The 20,428-nt window shown below is 36.2% G+C and overlaps 1 protein-coding gene across 3 annotated transcripts in view; it reads right to left on the bottom strand.

Annotated features, from left to right (window-relative positions):
- Nucleotides 1-20,428, bottom strand: part of LOC139139382 (ankyrin repeat domain-containing protein 13C-like) — a 314,195-nt gene that overhangs the window by 57,265 nt on the left and 236,502 nt on the right. For 2 of the 3 annotated variants that reach the window (XM_070708284.1, XM_070708282.1), the window contains exon 10: nucleotides 16,536-16,665. In XM_070708284.1, the coding sequence (XP_070564385.1) occupies nucleotides 16,536-16,665 (130 nt within the window). Of the gene's footprint in view, nucleotides 1-14,693; nucleotides 14,804-16,535; nucleotides 16,666-20,428 lie in introns of all 3 variants that reach the window. The other variant, XM_070708283.1, reaches the window with a different exon arrangement.

The following is a 20,428-nucleotide window of genomic DNA, read 5'->3' as shown; positions in this document are numbered from 1 at the left end:
AGCTTTTCTTTTAGTCAAGCCTTTTCTGGCAGATTCGTTTTTCACTGACATTGGCTTTGAATCCTTTTTTTTGAAAATCTTCCAGATCCCCCATCAGGATATCAAATGGTCCACAATTTGGTATCAGCAATGTTTACATAAGGAGAAACAATGACAGGAAGTGTATGAGCTATTTACAACCTTGATACTCTCATCCATTGAAAAAAATTGCGATATATTTGTTGGAAACCAGACCTGCTAAAATCATCTTCCGCTGTGCTTTCTAATGATTCTTTTACGCATTTTAACACCAAATACAGTCCACCATACGAAATGCTCACTAAATCACCACATTATGATTTCTTAGTTCCTGAAGGTATAAAATAGCAAAAAATCTGAAAATCTTTTCACAAATATTTATTAATTTTGTTCATATCAACATAACCTGAAAAAGTTATGGAATCAAAAGTTTCTTTCCTTAAAAATTAGGAAGCTAGGAAATTCAAGATGTTTCTCTGAAAATTTAAAACGAGCGACCTGGCAGCTGATGGACCTCCTTTGTGTTATGTAGAGAATAACTTTTTGTGACACGTTTTGATGGAGGAAATCTTGGACAGCCTACTTCAGGTAAGCCAGACCAAAATGGCAAAACTAGGAACAAAATACGTAATTGAAGAAGATATAATTTGAACATATTAAATTAAGATCATCCATAGGAATATTTCTACTCAATATCAAAGTTATTAAAAAAGTAGATTTTGTGAAACAAATTTTTCTCCAAAATGGCAAAAATTGCCCCCAAAAATACAAAATTGCAGATTTCATCCTAATTTCAATATGTTCTATTAAGATAAACATACCAAATATCAACGCTATCAAATGAGTAATTTTTGAGAAATACAATTTTGACCAAAAAATACAAAAATGTAAATTTCATAAGAATTTGAATACATAACATTTTGAGCAACCTTATGAACCTGTATACCAAATATCAAAGGCATCAGATGGGTAGTTTTTGGAGAAAAAAAATTTGACCAAAATTGGGGAAATTGCCCAAAATTTACAAACACAAAAATTCACTTCAATTTTCGCAAACTTGACTGAGGTCATCCCCAGGAACATAAATACCAACTTTCAAAGCAATCGGACAAGCTGTTTCAGAAAACAAGATTTTTTGAATAAAACCTGAAAAAAATTACCCAAAAATGCAAACACACAAATTTCATCCACAGTTGTACACATCTAATTTAAATTACCTAAAGGAACCTACATACAAAGTTTCAACAAAATCTGACCAACGTTTACTGAGATTTAGCAGTTTGCAGGATTTTTCCTTTTTTTACCTCATTTGCATAATTTTGACACTGACATGTTCATTTGAACAAATTCACATCTCCACCCATGGGTACACCTATCCACCAAATACTAAGACGGTAGCTGCTGCGGTTTACGAGTTTTTGATCTTAACGGACGGACATGTATACATACATACATACATACATACATACATACATACGTACATACACACAGACAACATGTAAATGAGATGCAAATAAAATGATTCACCTTATACGATAAGCTCTCCTTGGTATACCAAATAGAGCTAAAAATGAACATTTTAGGCCAATTTGCGTGCTGTTGTTTTTCTTATGTCTTAACAGTTTCCAGATAAGTCAAGGCTATCTCAAGAGCGTAAGTAGATTACGTTAATTCCATCCAGAGGAGTGCACATGCGTCGATCATCTTCCGCGTTACCAGTATGCAGTAGGAAGTATGTTGCTTGGGTATGTCGTGGCTGCCGTAGGTAGCCGTCAATAGCGAAAGCATGGTCCACAAATACAAAATATCAAGCATATGGCCGGGAATGAGAGAAGAGTTAAAATTGTCAGAGTTACAGTCCAGCTTAAAACTCCACTTTCCGATGTGTTTATAAAAGGTGTGAACCGGAAATTGTCGCAAGCACACATTGTAAGTTACACAGAACGCTACTCATTCAACACTGGACTGCATTCAAACAATAGCTGCTTGCGCACAACTGACAGGCTGCTCATTGTACCGTAGTTTACGTTATATTCACCTTGTTTTCCTGTAGCACATATTTAATAAAACTGTTCCTGTACAAAACATCTCTATTTTACATGTTTACCAAATAAAGTCCAGCACTCAAAATTAATTGCCCCTAAAACCAAAACGTACCTTCATTTTGCGATAACAATTGACGTGACTCAATGCCAAGTATAGTCTGACATTCAAAACTGACCCTGCCCAAATCAAATCGGGCCTACTGCTGAAAATCCAAAAATTATGTCTTTTTCTGATGTTTTATATGTTTGTCTGCACCCAATGAAGTCTTATTCAGTACGATCCCACTGTCTGATAATGTTTTATATGTCTGTAAATGCCCAGTGAAGTCTGGCATCCAAAACTGTTCCCGCCAACGTTACAGTTCAAAGTATCCAATGAAGATAATGTCACAACAAGTTTCAAATTGCTATCTTTTTCTTGTGAAAATAGTTGTGAAGTCTTTTTGTTTCAACAGTTGGTCGAGCAACATTCCTCTAAGTAGAAATTAGAAATATGCCAATAGTTGAACTTTTATGGTGAGAAAATCGCGCTGGTGTCTGCTTTGCCAAGTTGGGAAACATAATGCATTGTAAATTCTATGTGCCACTGGGTAACTCACATGCAATTTTGCTCCATTAAATATGAATGATGCTGTGATTTACAATGTAAACACAATGCTGACCTAGCATTTGTTTTTAATCTGCACCAGAGCTAATCATAGAACAGACAAATAGTTTGTCTCGACCTACTTTAATGGGTGGACTGCTCAAGAAATGAGTCAAAGTCAACCTTGATTGAAAAGTATGCATTAATTCACAGCACAAATTGATGTCAGTATAGTTTTTGAATGATTATGATTCAATTGTTATTAGGTAATTATACACTTATGCAATAAATTAAATTTAAGAAACCAAAACAGAAAAACAGGTGACCTAATGGCCGATATAACTCTGCTGTGTTACGTAGAGAATAACTATTTTTGACACATGTGTTGATGAAGAAGGTGGAAATCTTTTATAGATCATTTCAGTGGTCAGATAAAAGTTGCAAAAATAGCTGAAAAACACCATTGAAGTTTTCATCATAATTTTAAAAAATAGCGCCAATGGCACTGGATCACAACTGGCACATTGTGAAACTACTCTATCTCTAGGTGCACCTGTACATGAAATACTGAATGGGTGGGTGCTGCGGGTTTGGAGTTTGTCAGTACACACACCCACACAATCATATCATGTACATACAGACCAACTCAAAGATAGGCAATCTCAAACCTACAAGAACCAGATATGAACTGAAAATGCTCACGTGTTTCATTATATACCGGTTATGTGTAAATTTGAACCTTTGCCACATGTTTGCAACTTCATTGAAAGTGTTATGATCAACATAATGAACAATAATCACCACCGATTAATTCTAAAAGGTCATGAAGTATACAAATATGTAGTTAGCTGAAATAAAAATATTAAAGTTCTTTGACTGCTGTCATTGTATTACCATTTAATATAGCAAGTGTAATTACCGTTGGCCAAGTCCTTCAAGCCATATATGCCTAGCTGTGAAAGCTCATTAGATATGCAAATTATAAATTAGCTGACATGAAAATGTGAAATGACTTTCGACATTGTTTTAATCAGGTATAATCATCAATGTACATAGCATGTTTTGCCAACTTTGATCAAGTAAATCCCGGTATATATCCCTAATAAGCAAAGTTTATTAAATATGTAAGTTAGGAATTGACTTAAGTAAAAATGCTTAATGATTGTCATTAATGTTGTATCATGGTATCTGCAATATATGTAGCAAGTTTTGTCAACTTTGGTTAAGTCAATTCAGACATATATCTCTAATTAGGAAAGTTCATTACATATGCGAATTAGGAATTGGCTGAAGAGAAAATGCTTAATGACTTTCAATAATATTGTATTATAATGTCATTAATGTACATAGCAAGTTTCATCAATTTTGATATAGTCAATTCAGATAAATATCCCTAATTATGAAAATTCATTTAATATGCAAATTCGGAATTGGCTGACGTAAAAATGTCTTTTGACTTTCAATAATATTATATCACAGTATCTTTGATGTATATAGCACGTTTCAACAACTACAATCAAGTTAATTCAGATATATATCCCTAATTGGGAAAGTTTATTAAATATGCAAATTCGGAATTGGCTGAAGCAAAAATGCTTAAAGACTTTCAAAAATGTTGTATCATAGTAGCTAAATACATGTAGCAAGTTTCATCAACGTCGGTCCAGTCAATTCAAATATATATCCCTAATTAGCAAAGTTCATTAAATGTGCAAATTAGGAATTGGCTAAAGTTAAAACGCTTAATGACTTTCAATAATGTTAAATAATAGTATCTTTAATATACATACCAAGTTTGGTCAATTTTGATCGAGTCAAATCAGACATATATCCCTAATTAGGAAAGTTCATTAAATATGCAAATTAGCAACTATCTTTCATGTAACCCCTTAATGGTTCCCACTGCTGATATATCTTGGTGTGATCAACATTTGTAGCAAATCTCATCAAATTGTGTGTAGTCGTTTTTAATGTATATCCGTTTTTTCTAAAATCATTAATTATGCAAATGAGTAAAAAGTATGCAAGCCACACCTACCAAAAACTAATCAGTTCTTGCCATTTGCTAACTGAATATATGTACCAGATTTGATTCTGATCTGACCAGCCGTTTTTGAGATATCGGACCAACAAACAGACAGACAGACAGACAGACAGACAGACACATGGACACACAGACAGACAGACAGACAGACAGACAGACAGACACACAGACATCGCTGCCATATACACGTGAGCAAAAACAGACAGAGAAGGCTTGATAAAAAGAAAAGGTGAGAGTGTAAAAACATAGGGCCAAAGTCCCTGAAGCTACTATAGACATGGATACAAAATTAAGTATTTCCTTACTGTATGAAATTATCTCACTAAGGTCATCCTACGGACAAGTAAACTAAATATTAAAGCTGTCTGACCAGCGGTTTTGAAAGAACAAGCAACTCAACAGTTGACAGAGCTCTGTTGAGTTATGTAGAGAATAATCTTTTGTGACACATGTATTGATGAAGAAGGTGGATATCTTTGATTAACATTGTGAGTTCTGTTTAATAAGTTGAGACTGTACATACTCAGAGAAAGCACACTGAAGAGACAAAGGTTTGAAACTTAAGAAGTTCAAGGTCATCAAAAGCATTATAAGGAATCATGTTACACTTTCATTGCACTGTTTACACAGATTGCATAATTGCTATAAATAGCACATGAGGAATCTTTATACAGCCCAGCTTTACCATAAAAACCCTATCACTTTGACCACTCTTTTAATTGACCACTCTATTTTCTTCCTCAAAAAGTAATTTTATTTTATCCTTACCAAGTCACCATAAATGGAAATTAGAACTTTCTCTATCTCTATCTCTATCTCTATCTCTATTGACTATTTTGAGCAATTTCTTTAGATAACATACAGGGCACAATAAATGACGGTTCAGAATATGTCAAAGTTGGGATTCAGGAAAGTTGCCTTTACATGTTTTAATCCTCCAAGATGGTAAGCATTTCACTATGAACTGTCAAAAAAAGTTGAACTTTCTGATAATTCTACACTAAAATTATTTTGGCTTTGATGATTTCCTAATTAATTCAATTATTTAAAATCATATTAATTATTTTTTTCTGGGTGAATTGATAGGGTTTATACAGTACAAGAATTACATACAATGTAAGTCAAATTTTGACCAAAAGTGACAAAAAAATTCCTTAAAAATACACATTTGCATATTTCATCACAATTTGAACAAGTCTAAGTTGGGTTACCCCTAGGGACCTGTATACCAAATAACAAAGCTGTCTGACCAGCGTTATGAAGAAGAAGATTTTTTACCAAAAACACCTTTTTTGGCATTAATTTGCCTATTTTCAATAATATCAAAAAATTACAAAAAATAGTTTCTCAAAATCGTATTTTTCATCTACACAACAAATATCAAATCAGTAAGTACTGCGGTGCTCAAGATATTTGAGTGGACGGACGCCTCACAAACGGACATACATACATACATACATACATACATACATACATACAGACTGACGACGGACGCCGGACGGATACCCATCCCAATAGCTTCTATAGACTATAGTCTATAGTAGCTAAAAATGTACAAGGGATCTGGTAAAAAAGTAATGCTACCTCATCAATCTTCTAGACCCTACCCCCTCCTGAATATCAAATGTTCCATCCCTTGGTATTACATAACGCCAGATGACAGGAAATATATTTACAACCTGGGGAAGTTTTTAATTACAATGGATGAGTGTTATCATTCTAATGTAAACAGCACTTAAGTTAGTTACAGATAGTGAAATGCCTTCCACTGTGGGCAGTGATTACAACATGTGGAATTATCCTGGATCCAAATTTCTCATCAGTTCTTGTATGTCTTACATAGAAAAGTTGCAAAAATTGGTCCGCAATGAAAAAATTTACCTCAGCTTTGTTTTCTCAATCAAATTTTCCTACAAATTGATACCAAATATGACAAAATTATGTTCACAGCCTTCGAAACTGTCTCATAATATATCCTGGGTTGGTGTAGGTCATTTAAGGTCACAAACTGAGAAAATTACCTAAACTATACAAATATAGGGGGGGGGGGGGTTCCCATCACTTTGAGCAGAAAATTTATCTAATAACATCCCTCGGGACTTTATATCAAATTACAAAGCTATCAAACAAGTTATTTTGAGAACAAGTTTCTTGACCAAAATGACAATATTGTCTTAAAAATACAAATTTGTATATTTCAGGACAATTTCTACATATCTAACTATTGTCATCTCAGTACATCTGTGTACCAAATATAAAAGCTGTCTGTCCAGGGGTTTTAAAAAGAAAATACTGTTTAAGATTTTTTGACCAAAAATGACAAAATTGCTCCAAAATAGTAATTTTCCAAATTTTGTCATAATTTCAACAAATTAGAAGAGTAACACCCTCGCAAAGATCCAACCCAAATATGAAAGCGATTGGGCTGGCAGTTTCAGAGAAGAATTTTTACTGAAAATGAGAAAAATCACCAAAAAATTCAGCAAAAATACAAAATTAAGGATATCTTCACAATATTCATAAAACTGTATAAGGTTTAACTAAGGTACTTGCACAAAAATTTTCAAAGCAATCAAAACAGCGGTTCTAAAGTTATTAATTCTTGACCATTTTCACATTTTGCAAGCTCATTTGCATAATTTTGGCAATGCAGACTTCATTTGAACAAAATCCCATCTATAGCCCAGGATGCATCCACACACCACATACCAAGCTGAAACGTGCAGCGGTTTGCGTGTTTTTGATGTTGACGGACATACTGTACCATACATACGTACATATATACACACATACATACTGTCTCAGGACCTCCAGTGTCCCATTGTTTTGTAATATATAACAAGTGTGCCATGACCTTCGTTGAATACACTGATATCAAACAACCATAGCTGTAAACTGGCGCAAAATAGTTTGATCCATGGAGGAGCTTGCATAGGGAGATTGAATGGAGATAGCACAGCAGGCACAGTGTATGTTTTCTGACCAAAGTACCTCAGTGTTTTCCAAGGGATATTGGAAGATTGCGAGGGAAATTGATAGGGGCTTATCAAAGTTGGTCTGCGGTTCATTTGTGTGCTGTTGTAAGAGTCCTTTGTTCTCTCACTGAACGGGTTGATCACACCATACACATTTTTCATCCAAATGCACACACAAAACAAAGTCCGGTAGTGGGGCATTCCAGCCATTTTCAAACCACACTGTTGTCAGTGGGGTAAACAATATTCGCAAAAAATCACATTTCCAGGCTAATAGACTATGTTTTATGAAATCACACGTCCTTATCACAAAATAAAACGATCTTTGTCCTTAAATCAATGCGCCAGTAAACAGGTCCAGCAGCTAGTTATCTAATCAAGTCTGTAATGTTAAGGGTCATAACAAATGTGAGAAATCTAAAACATTAAATATGTTGTTTTTTATCAATTTTATAACCAAAAGCGCATGAAAATCTCTGATACTTCGAATCTGCCATCCTGCATATTTCTAACATTCATAAAAAACCTCATTTCTGTTCCACAACTCATTAAATAGTCCACAATGCAGGATTGCAGGGCATGAGATTTGAGGCGAGCGATCGCTCCGCTCGCCTAGCGCTCGCGCAAATCAAAATCCACGCGAACGATTTTCCGCTCGCGTGGCAACTTGGATAGGACTGCGACATGTTCACAGGATGAATGCACTGCAAAAAAACTGGCGTCTGAGCACGTGTTCATCATCGGAATGACAGGGTACAGCCTGCAGACTTCAGCTTCTTTTCTGTAAAAATTAATTAAATTGTAGCGAACATATGAACAAGAGAAACAAAGGCCATGCGTACACGTGTGCCCATACCGTGTCTTCTATTTCTAAGCTTTGCTATACATGTATATATGCATTCGCGTTCCGAAAACACACGGTCCCTACAAGGGATTAGGCGTGGCCGTGGCTAGTAAAACTCATCAAATTGTGTTGCTTTATATGCGATGTCTGTACAGAGTACGCAACCACGACTATATTGAACATAAGCCTGGCATCTGACCGGAGCAGGCGCTCCATAGATCATACAGGCAATTCATTCAACACGAATTTTGCGATCCTCCCTCATTTGTTCGTACTCATTTTCTTGAAAAGTGTTTGGCTGACTGCATAATTAGGAAGAACCGTGTTCTCGATGAATTAAGAGCACAGAGATTTCGACAAGAATTGACTATGCAGTTTGGAGAAATATTTGAAGACGTTGATGCACGATCGCCGCCCTCATCATATGCGAACTATGAAAACCTCCTCAGAAATACGGCACGCAGTTTCTCCGCCGAAAACAGCCGATTTTGAATCCAAAACTTGCACTGATCTTCGTTTTCGAGCACACCCACTTCGCCTAGGTACACGATGTGCTCAGCAGCGCTTATAAACTTACGCAATTAGCCTACTTATCTCTATATATGCGAGGGAAGCGTTCGTATATCCGCCGCCATTGTTATTTTCATTCAACCCATGAGCACTCGGGCGAAAACCAGCCTTGCAAACAAAAGAGCATCGCGATATCGAACTTCAAAAGTAGACGTTCTGAGAGGATTGCAACAAGAGAAAATTGTGAAGTAAAACTGAGTATGTAAAACTTCTGAAGAGATAAAAGAAAAATTATTTTGTCAACAGAAAATTGTCATCGTAGATTGTAATTAGCTCAGAGGTGGTTATAAATAATGTTAATTACAGAGTGCTACATCGATAGTGTTATATCATAGCACAGTAAGTTGTCTGTATTTTGTGACTTGTCCAGTGATCAGGACTGTATTGCCGATACTGGTTCTTACTATAATAATACTTAACTTAAGTTCCTATAACAAACAAATATAACAAAAACAAAAATCAGAAAAAAAACTAAAAATAGATATTCTCAAGTAGAATGCACAAGACACAATTAACGATTTCATAATTCTTTTTATTTGCTTCACTCTCCCTATGCATTTCAGGGGAGTAGTTTTATCACTCTCGTAACACTCCCGCAGATAATTTTAGGAGAGTGATTTTCAGCTCACCAGCACTTTTTAAATCTCATGCCCTGGGATTGGTGTACATTCCAAAACTACATATATGAATGACCCCTAAAATCAATTAGTTAAAAGGGGGGTTAGAAATTTCCCAAAACTATCTAACCGCTGCTCCGTTTGGCTTTATTTTTTGGAATTGGAACCTTGGAACCAGTCTGAATATCTATACCAAATATCAATGCATTCTGTTCAGCAATTTTTGACTTTTTGTCGTTTACGGAAAATGGACACTGTCCGACGCCGGTTGAAGCTAACCCTATATCACAACTTCCAGTTGTGATAAAAATCACATTAAGATAATCCATAAGAACATGTCAACCAAAGCTATCTGATGAGTAGTTTTTTTGAGAATCAAATTTTCTGACCAAAATAGCAAAAATACCTTCAAGGACAATATGCTCATATTTGATTTGAATTGGTCCATCAAGAAATATTTAAACCAGAAAAAGAAGAATGACAAGAGTAAATAAGGTCTGAAACTTTAGGTACTGGAGGTCAACTTTAGGAACAGGCTTAGGGGCCGTCAATAATAAAAGCTGACGCACGACAAACGTAATTCTTTCATTTTGTGTGCGTCAAAATTGCATAAGGATTTTCGTCTATTGTTTTCAAAGTGCGACTTTGCAGCGAGAATGCAATACTACTTTCCTGTTCATCGAGAACAATGACCACAAAATACGGAGACAGAAAAGACAACAAAAAGACATAAATGTGAAATAAAACTTGTATGCTTTTTCAACATATAACATGTACATGAAACATTTTCCTACGTGCGAAATACATTAAGATGTTCTGTGTCTTAAAAGTGATACGCGTAAAGTGGAGGTTTATTGATTAATGTGCACTTCCGGTACTTTTTTCATGGGGGTGCGGATAGGAGAGGTGCGAGTGGGTTTGTCAGAAAAAGCATCATAATACAAAATTTATTTCGCATAAGAACTTTTGTTTTGAGGGGGGAGGGAGGGGGTTTCAAGTAAAACGAAGAAATTACGTTTCTCGTGCATCAGCTTTATTAATGACGGCCCCTTAGCAGAGGAATGTTTCAACACAGTCCTTCATGGTATCAACAGGCCTGCCAATATGTATCAGTTCATGAACAATGACAGGAAATGACTCGAGTCAGTGAAGTAGGCTGTTTCAGTCACTGCCACCACTCATACACATAATAAGTACACTTCATACAAAAAGGTTAAAGGTCATAGAAGCTCTGACTCAGATGTGTAGGCTGTTCCAGTTAATACCACCACTCCTGCACATTTGCAGGATTTCCTTTTTTCTTACCTCATTTGCATATTTTTGACATTGACATGTTCATTTGAACAACGTCACATCTCAACCCCTGGGTCTACCTGTACACCAAATACTAAGATGGTAGGTGCAACAGTTTGGGAGCTTTTGCATCGGACGGACATACATCTGCACATACATACATACATTCAGACATACAGACGCCACTGACTCGCCATATAAGCTCTTTTTGGTATTTATTTATAGACATACCAAATATGAGCTAAAAATTGTCCCCCAAAATATGAAATTCGAGATTTCATCATAATGTCAATATATCATATTAAAATAATCCCTTGGAACTGTATTCCAAATATCAAAGCTATCAGACATGCATGTTTTGAGAAACAAATTTTTTGACTAAAATTGGCAAAAATTGCCCAAAAAGTACAAAATTGCACATTTCATCATTTAGTTTATCTGTGGGAACCTGTAGACCAAATTTAAAAGCCGTCAGATGAGTAGCTTTGGAGAAACACAGCTTTTGACCAAAAATGGTCAAGGATAAGGAAATCTGACCACATCACCTCTACACTTAAGGAGCTTCATTGGTTACCGGTACAATACAGGATCCATTACAAAATTTTTCTGATTACATACAAGGCATTAAATGGCACTGCTCCTATGTATTTATCAGATCTGCTCCACATCAAACCTTCACCTCGCTTACTTCGATCAAATGAAAAAAGTCTTCTTCATGTGCCACTGTGTAACCTGCAAACGTATAGGAAACGCTCCTTCTCAAGATGTGCTCCCGATTTGTGGAACAGTCTTCCGTTGGAACTTCGCCAGTCGCCTACGTTGATCACCTTTAAAAGCCCTGATCACCTTTAAAAAGGGCTTGAAATAGCATCTCTTTGAGAGAGCTTTTTTATTTTTGTGTTCTTGTTCAGCGCCTTAGAACATTACCTCGTAATGGATTTTGGCCCTATATAATGCTTTTGATTGATTGATTGATTGATTGAAATGGCAAAAATTGCCCCCAAAATACAAAATTGCAGATTTCATCATAATTTCAATATATATCACTGTGTTATTCTGTAGAAACCTGTATACCAAATGTCAAAACTATCAGACTGGTACTTTTTGAGAAACAAATTTTTGACCAAAAATGGCAAAATATGCCTAAAAATGAGAAATGGTAGTTATTATTATAATTTGAATATATCACATTTTGCTTATCCCTTTAAATCTGTATACCAAATATTAAAGCTGTCCGACAAGCTGTTTTGATGAAAAAACAATTTTGACCAAAAATTACAAAAATTGCCTTAAAAATACAAATTTGCATATTTCTGCACAATTTGAACAAATCTGAAATAGATCATCCCTAGGCACCTATGTACCAAATATCAACGCTATCTGACCTGTACTTTCGAAGAAGATTTTTTAACCAAAAATGACAAACATTACCTTAAAATACACATATGCAAATTTCAAATCTGACTGAAGTCACCCTAAGTAAATTGCATATCAAATTTCAAAGCAATCGAACATTGGGTTTCAGAGAAGAACATTATTTCACTAAAACAGCAAAAAATGCCCCCAAAATACAAATATGCAAATTTCACCATGATTTGAACAAATTTGGGTGAGGTCACTCCAAGTGAACTGCCTATGAAATGTCAAAGCAATTTGACTTGTGGTTTCAGAGAAGAAGGTAATTGTTGATGGAAGACTGACAACAACAACGACAATGAATGATGATGGTAAAATCAGCCTATTTGATAAGCTCTGTGTCGCTGAAGCAGAGCTAATAATAGAATAATTTCCATGAACTTGAAAAAATTAAACAACCACGAACGTGCTTTTTTTGAATCTGCAACTGCTTTTTATTGTGGATGAACTCAATCATGTTGAGGAACAGCATACTGCTGGTCTGCCTATTGTCGTTGTAATAGTAGTTCAGCAGACAGTCACAAGGAAGAATGATGCTTTCTTGTTCAACATATATATAAGAGAAAGCGATATTCAACTGCTTGACTGAAGTTCACGTATTTCATTACTTATACAAAACTCGACAGTCACGATTTAGAGAATGATGCATCTGTTATCAGCGTGGTTACAGATTCACATCTGCTTTATGTACTTGCTGAGCCAAAACAAGTCGCTTTTATACCCAGGGCTTTTAGAATTGTCAGAGTTTTTGCCTACTGCTACCCTTTCCCCTGTGTCAGAAAATAATTTTAGATACCAGATATTGTCTGGTGTTATATTAAGTTCAGCCTAACGATGGGTTCTAACATGGCGCAACACAACAGTGTTTGTCCTGCACTAAAGCAGCTCTGAGGTCGGAAACCATGTTCAAGGTGGACTGTGGTCATGCAACACCATGCAGTTGACACAAACTTGAAGTGTCAGGTTCTGATACTATGGAAAACGTAAAAAAGCTAGGATGCAACTACAAATGACTTGGTCCCCTTGCTCAGCACTCGTGCTCAGGAAGAAGTTTCATCTTGGCAACATGGAACGTAAAACTGAAAGAGCTTACGCAACATGGCGTCTGAATGAACTTCATGGTTCTGTCGCCATGGACCACATTGTTAATTTATTGTCACATGTCTCTCTCCAGACAGGAAGCTGAAAACATGGTGACGATTGCGCAATCAAAAGACAGGATGTCATCGGACTTCGCATGTAAAATCACATCATTTTTATGAAATATACGAAACAGGCCATTTCTTTACTTGATAATCACATTTTAACTGGTACACTACAGTGTACAATTAATACGCTAATTTGTATTTAGCAAGAAGATTATCCCCAGATTTAACTCAGAGTGACAGTTGTGTAAATAAAGCCTATTTCCTTCATAACACAAATTCAGACAATTGTGTAAAAAGTCCTGAAGTTTATTATGGACTGGGAATTTCTACCAAAAATGTGAGCGCACTGGATTTTTAGCTGACTTTGTTCAGGGGTCACATACACGTTTAAATTTCTGCTATTTACTCTGTTCCGTTTTTGGCAATATATTGCATATTCTGGACAGTGTAACTTGGCACCACGTTGACAGATGGCCTTATCTTTGCACAGGTGTTAGTTAGTGACTATTTCTATAAAACCATGTCCCAGAATTCCGATAATGTTCCAAAAACAAAAGATATTGTGATAGACATGGACAAAAGCTGTTAATTTATTCAGAATCCACTACTTTTTACTTTCAAGGCTAATCGTCCAAAAACAAAGCGGAGTATCAAAAATCCAAGACACAGTTTTTTTAACATATTACCCTGCTATCGATTGCAGTACACAGCTTACCAATGGCCATCAATCCCTCATACTTACACATTTTTAAGTGAAAAATTTCAAAAACACACATTTTTTAGCAAAAACACACGCACACAGGTTTTGAAATAATCTTACAATTTTCATAATCTTCAATTATCAAGCTACCTAAATATATATTACATATTGGGTTAAAGATTTATTTTAATGGTAAAAAAATCAGGTTAAAGATAAGTGTCTGTGAGGGTGGGTCACCCCCTTAAGCATTTATTACAATGCAAACCTTTCAACCACACAGGTCTTCTTCAGGGAAACAATGGAAGGCTGTCGATGATCACTCTATGATGGTGAACAGAGGTGAATCAGAAAAATTAGTGTCTACAGCTTTCCATTATTACCCTAAAGAAGACTACCAGTGTTTGGTCAAAACATTAGTATTGTAATTAAGGCTTAACTGTATCCAACTGGACTTGTTTCCTTCATCAAATGGAAGATACTCTATTTCAAATCCATGTCTCCGAACTGGTAGATCCTCTTTGTTGTTGGACTGATTGCAGTTTCATTCCTGACAAACACAGGAATTAGTCAAACAAGCAGAACATCATCTTCCTATTATTCTAACATTCAAAATAGCTGACATGGTACTGCTAAATTTCTTTCATTTATCACATGAACTGGCCCGAATTCCCACCTGTGTGACGTAGAACAGGACGGATAAGAAATCCGAATTACCCCTGTTGTACGTCATCAACCGGAACTTTTTTCTTTTGCATGGTACCGTTCATACATGCGGGTCGCGACGTGAACATAGACCGATTTGTCGTGATCGATGCCGTACTCTCATGACATTTTTACAAAAAAGGTGACCCGATAAATCCACACATGGAAACATAGAAGGCATGTCCAGTGAAATTTTGAGTCGCTAAAACTATAGCTGTTCCCGAGAATCGAATGGGGATACCGCCGATCCAGTCGAGTCGCCTCGTAAGGCTCAATGTGGACGTCGTACCTGGCGATCCCGGTTGGCGATAAACCTGAAATCTACACCTCAACGGAAGTTGAACTGAATAAATGAGTACAGTATAATCTTCGGGAAAGCGACATACAGGCACAAGCAAAAAGTCATTCGACTAACAACGATAAATTTCCTTCGTCATATAAAAAATTACGTAAATTCTTGCTCGGAATCAAACCTGTAGCGCGGCGGCGTAAGGCTGTAGCGCTAGCGAGAAGACATCAGTATGCATTGCAGCGCTGTGGAATCCAATGTACTTCGAAAGTTGACTCAGCAACACTCAAAACAGAGTTTCCGTCAAGTAAAATTAGGATGTATCTAAGGGTGAGATATATGTCACTGCAAACATCAAAGTCCTTAAGACGAAAACATTGACGACCGAGATCGGAGTTAACGAGTTGACACCTGCATAGCAGAGACCGGTGACGGCAGCGTTGTGGGATCGTGAATGAGGTATACTCTGTGTGTCATCGAACGGAATCTTTCGCGCTCGCCACGGTCGTAAACTTGTGTGATGTTTTGAAAAGCCACGGAATCTCTGAGAATGAGAATACTGTTTCGATCGTGTCGTTGCATTTACTTCATAAATCTATTTGTAAATATTCTGAATAACTCTGAATACTATGGCTATCCGTCGCTAGCATGATGAAAGTTATGTCCACCGTACCGATGGCCGACTTGCCTTGGCATCGGTACAGCGCGAGACAATGATTGACAGGTTCACGTGACAGAATCCGTATGTCTGGTTGGTGGAGATACCATTTCATGTAGCAAATTTCAGCTTGATGGGATTTATGAATGAAAGTATCTCCTGGGTGACGGGCCGCTTTACTCTTTAAATGAAAGTAATCCGCGTAAGTAAAACTCAAATCGCGATGAAATTCATGCAATTTGTTATGATAATTTTGATCCATTCACGTCAAAAAAAAAAAATAAGAAGACTGTTCATGTGATAAATATATAATCCCATGGTATTTTTCTCTGTTTGACTCATCGTATACTCGTGCTTTTCGCGGAGCCGCACAACTTCTCGCCTTCGGCTCGAAGTTGTACGGCTCCGCGAAAATCACTCGTATACGATGACGTCAAACAGAGAAAAATACCATGGGATTACATATAAAAATGTCATTTGTATCATCAATATATGTAACAAGTGCTATTGGGTTTTTAAGTTATACATCTCTGTTGACATTTCTGTTGAAAAAGCTCAAAAACAAACAATACACTTGACAGCCTTTCTTTTAATCTCTCTCTCAGAGATTATTATGAAGAAAACACTTACCAATTTTGACAGGAAAACCCGCTGGAAGTTTCATCTGAACAAATTCTCTCAATTTGTTAAAATGTTTGAATGGAGTAATAACTTCCAAGACATTTAGCAGCTCTTCTACTGAAAGAGGGAACTCTTCACTCTGCAAAAAATTGACAAGGCCATGAGGTATAGTGCTCCTACATATCCTATGTATCTTAATTCAGATAAAAGTGAATGACATTTCTATGAAAAGCACGTTTGTCTCATGTTGATTACTCCAAACACTGCGCTCACACCTGCCATCAATGAAGCCATTTTGTTGAAGTCCACATGATCACATAGGTGCTAGTACACTATTTGAGGTTGCCACACATCTGTAAGAAATAGTGTCAATAACACTTGGGCTCCTTTTGTGATCACAATCAAGAGGTAATATGAATCTATTTCAAGCAAAGTTAGTCTCATACTCCGAACAGTAGTTTGCATAGTCATACTGGGACTTATGTTTTAAATGTTTTTAGAGCAAGGAGAAACAAGATGTTTTGTTATCATTTTGAAAAAAGAAACAAAAAAAATTATGGAAAGCCTGTACTTCAAAAGTGATTTCAAAAAAGTTATTAATCAATTAAAATTGATAAAAATATTCTCAGGAATAAAATCTTGCTAATTCTTGATCCAAAACGATAAAATACCGCGAATGATACGGTGTTGCTCACATTTGATTGGAATTGGTACATACAAGTATTGGTACCAAAGATCAATTATGAATGTTGTTGCTATCTGTTCAGTGCAGCAAAATTCTACATTGATGTTATGACAATGATTTCTACACAGTACAATCAGAAAAACAAGAATGACAAAAGCAAATAACATCTGCAACATACACCTGTGGCCACTTTAGTGTTGATCAAGCCTGTCTGGTGCAAGCAGAAATTCTGTCTGCAGAAGGGTGATAAAACGGTTACTTTACCCTGTATCAGTGGTGATAATGATTCTACTATCGGTACCCCATGGACACGCCGATTAGCCTGAAATTACGGAGTGATCATAAAATACACTGTGTACAAATGATGTTGACCACAGCATTTGCCCCATCAGTATTTAGTTTCTGCTAAAACTCATATGTTTCAAATGTAGTCAGTGTTACAGAACATCACACATTTTGTGCCGATTTCAATATTGCAGTGAATGAATACCAACGATACTATAGCGTGTATCGTAAGTGTCGCGTTCAGACTTTGTTCAGGCGCGGGAATTGAGAAAATGCCACTTTGAAAATGTTAGCAATTAAATTACAGACATCGCCCGTCTTGACTGCAAAACTTACGAAATAAACTTTCACTTGCACTAAGCCATGTTTCTTTCCTACAAACCGTGAATAAACTTACTCAGATTTCACTTGGTAGTAAAAGGTAAGAGTAAAGTACAGTCGGGGTAGCGTTTTACATGTACATGTAACACGATTGGAACTAATTTGGGATAATTCGATTTTCATATTTTTAAAATTTCTCAAAAGTGTTAGGTGCTAGATAGTTGAATGTTGCAATAATAAAATTACTCATAAACACAAGTGTGTAAAGTAAAAAGAAAAGCAGGTGCGCTTACATTTGCAGATTTTAAAGACATTAGTTCACCATCCAATTATCCCAAATTAGTTCCAATCGTGTTATGTGTTCACATGTGTGTAACCATGAACAACACTTTTCTCATCCCGGTTGAAGGGAACCTGTCCTGATACATGTATCTCTTCCAAACTTTTCTGGTTCCCTCCACGCTTATCTTAAAATGGTCGCTTGCTTGTTTTTTTGTAGCTCCTCGTGGTACCTCGCTAGATGCCAAATTGCCACCACAATGTCTTATATTTTGAACAATCAAGCTGCCCACGTCCTTACTGAAGGATTTTCCCGTATGATATTCGCGACCGTTGTTATTGATGTTCATTGTCGGAGTGCAGACTTACAGCGTGTCTACAGTGCAGTGTTGTGATCGATTTGAATTGGGCAGGCGAGACATTTTAGTAGAACGTTATCTCAATCCTAACAGTGGGGTGCCGATAGTGAATCTTACATTTATTACACCGACCACCACTTTGTTTCGTTTATACAAACAGAATTTCTGCTTGCACCAGACAGGCTTAATCAACACTAAAGTGGCCACGGGTGTAGGTATACTGGAGGTAAACTTTAGAAACATGCATATCAACTTCTACAGCAATAGGACAAGCAGATCTTACATACATTAGCATATGTCAAAAAAAAATCAGCCAGAGAAGGCTCGACATAAAGAAAAGGTGGGAGAGTGGGGAAATAAATTAAAAGTAGGTTATTTATGTACTAGAGTTATTTACAACCTTGGGAATTTTTAAATGCTAACAGTGCTGTCATTCGAATGTGAACAGCACTTAAGTTAGTTACAGTTGGTGAAATGCCTTCCACTGTTGGAGTGATTATGACATCTGGAATTATCCTGGATCCAAATTTCTTAGCAGTTGTGTGTCTTATTACATGGAAAAGTTGTAAGTGGTTGGAAATGAAAAATTTAACACTGTCTCTCAACATATCCTGGGTTAGTATAGGTCATTTAAGGTCACAGACTGAGAAAATTACCTAAATTATACAAATTTGGGGTTTCCTTACAGTTTGGGCAGAAGATAACATCCTTCAGATTTTGTATACCATATTACAAAGCTATCAGACACATATTTTTTGAGACCAAGTTTTCTTGACCAAAAATGACAAAATTGTTTTAAAAAAATGTTTTCTTGACCGAAAATGACAAAATTATCTTAAAAAACAAATTTGCATATTTCTGGATAATTTCCACATATCCAGCTATTATCATCCCTGGGCATGTGTACACCAAATATAAAAGCTGTCTGTCCAACAGTTTTAAAGAAAAAAGATTTTTTATGATTTTTCGACCCAAAGTTACAAAAATTGCCCCATAACGGTAATTTTGCCAATTTTGTCATAACTTCAACAAATAAGAAGGGTAACACCCTTGCAAATATCCAACCCAAATTTGAGAGCAATTGGGCCAGCCCTTTCAGAGAAAAATAAACTCTACTTAAAATGAGAAATGGCCAAAAAAATTCAGCAAAAATACAAAATTCACAATGTCGTCACAATACACACACGACTGTATAAGGTCCACCTAAAGTACTTGCACACTGATTTTCAAGGCCATGAGTTATTTATTTTTGACCATTTTCACTTTTTTAAAACTCATTTGCATAATTTGGGCAATGAAAACTTCATTTGAATAATTTATATTTATTTATTTTATTTATTAAACCATGTTTAACGAGGGAAGCCTGGTAAGCTTCAGTAAAGATGCTTATCTTCCCCTGGGCCCTTAGATCCAGGGCCCTTAGATGAACATACAAACTGATACAAAGCAGATCAACATGAAACATGACTAACAAAGCTAGAACAATACATTGCGCAGAAAAAAGTGGCTAGGAGTGAACCTGCACACAGGAGGGAAAAAAATGCACAATCACACTAGATAAAAAAACAAATTTGACAAGAAAACTAAAACTCACAAACAAAAAAATTATACCCAACAAGCTTTCAGGTAAGCAGTTTTAAAACTGCTCAATGAGTTACTAGATCTTCTTATATTTATATCAACATTATTCCACTGATTGGCACTATTTACAGTAAACCCTTTTCAATAAAAATCCTTATTTGTTGCAGGAACCACTAACAATTTTAAGTCCCCGCAGACGATATGCGGTGGGGACTTATAGATTGGGTCCCATCCGTCCGTCCGTCTGTCCGCAGCCGTTTCTCAGACTCTGCCGAACCAATTTTGTTCAAACTTGGCACAAAAGCATAGCACTATGACCTAAAGATGCACATTGATTTATTTTGCGATACGATCCAATATGGCCGCAAGGTGCCATATTTTTGTGATTTTTC

This window comes from Ptychodera flava, chromosome 8, assembly GCF_041260155.1.
Source record: "Ptychodera flava strain L36383 chromosome 8, AS_Pfla_20210202, whole genome shotgun sequence".
Lineage (NCBI taxonomy): Eukaryota > Metazoa > Hemichordata > Enteropneusta > Ptychoderidae > Ptychodera > Ptychodera flava.
Note: the sequence above shows the minus strand (reverse complement) of the source record. Positions and strands in the feature narration are given on the sequence as shown.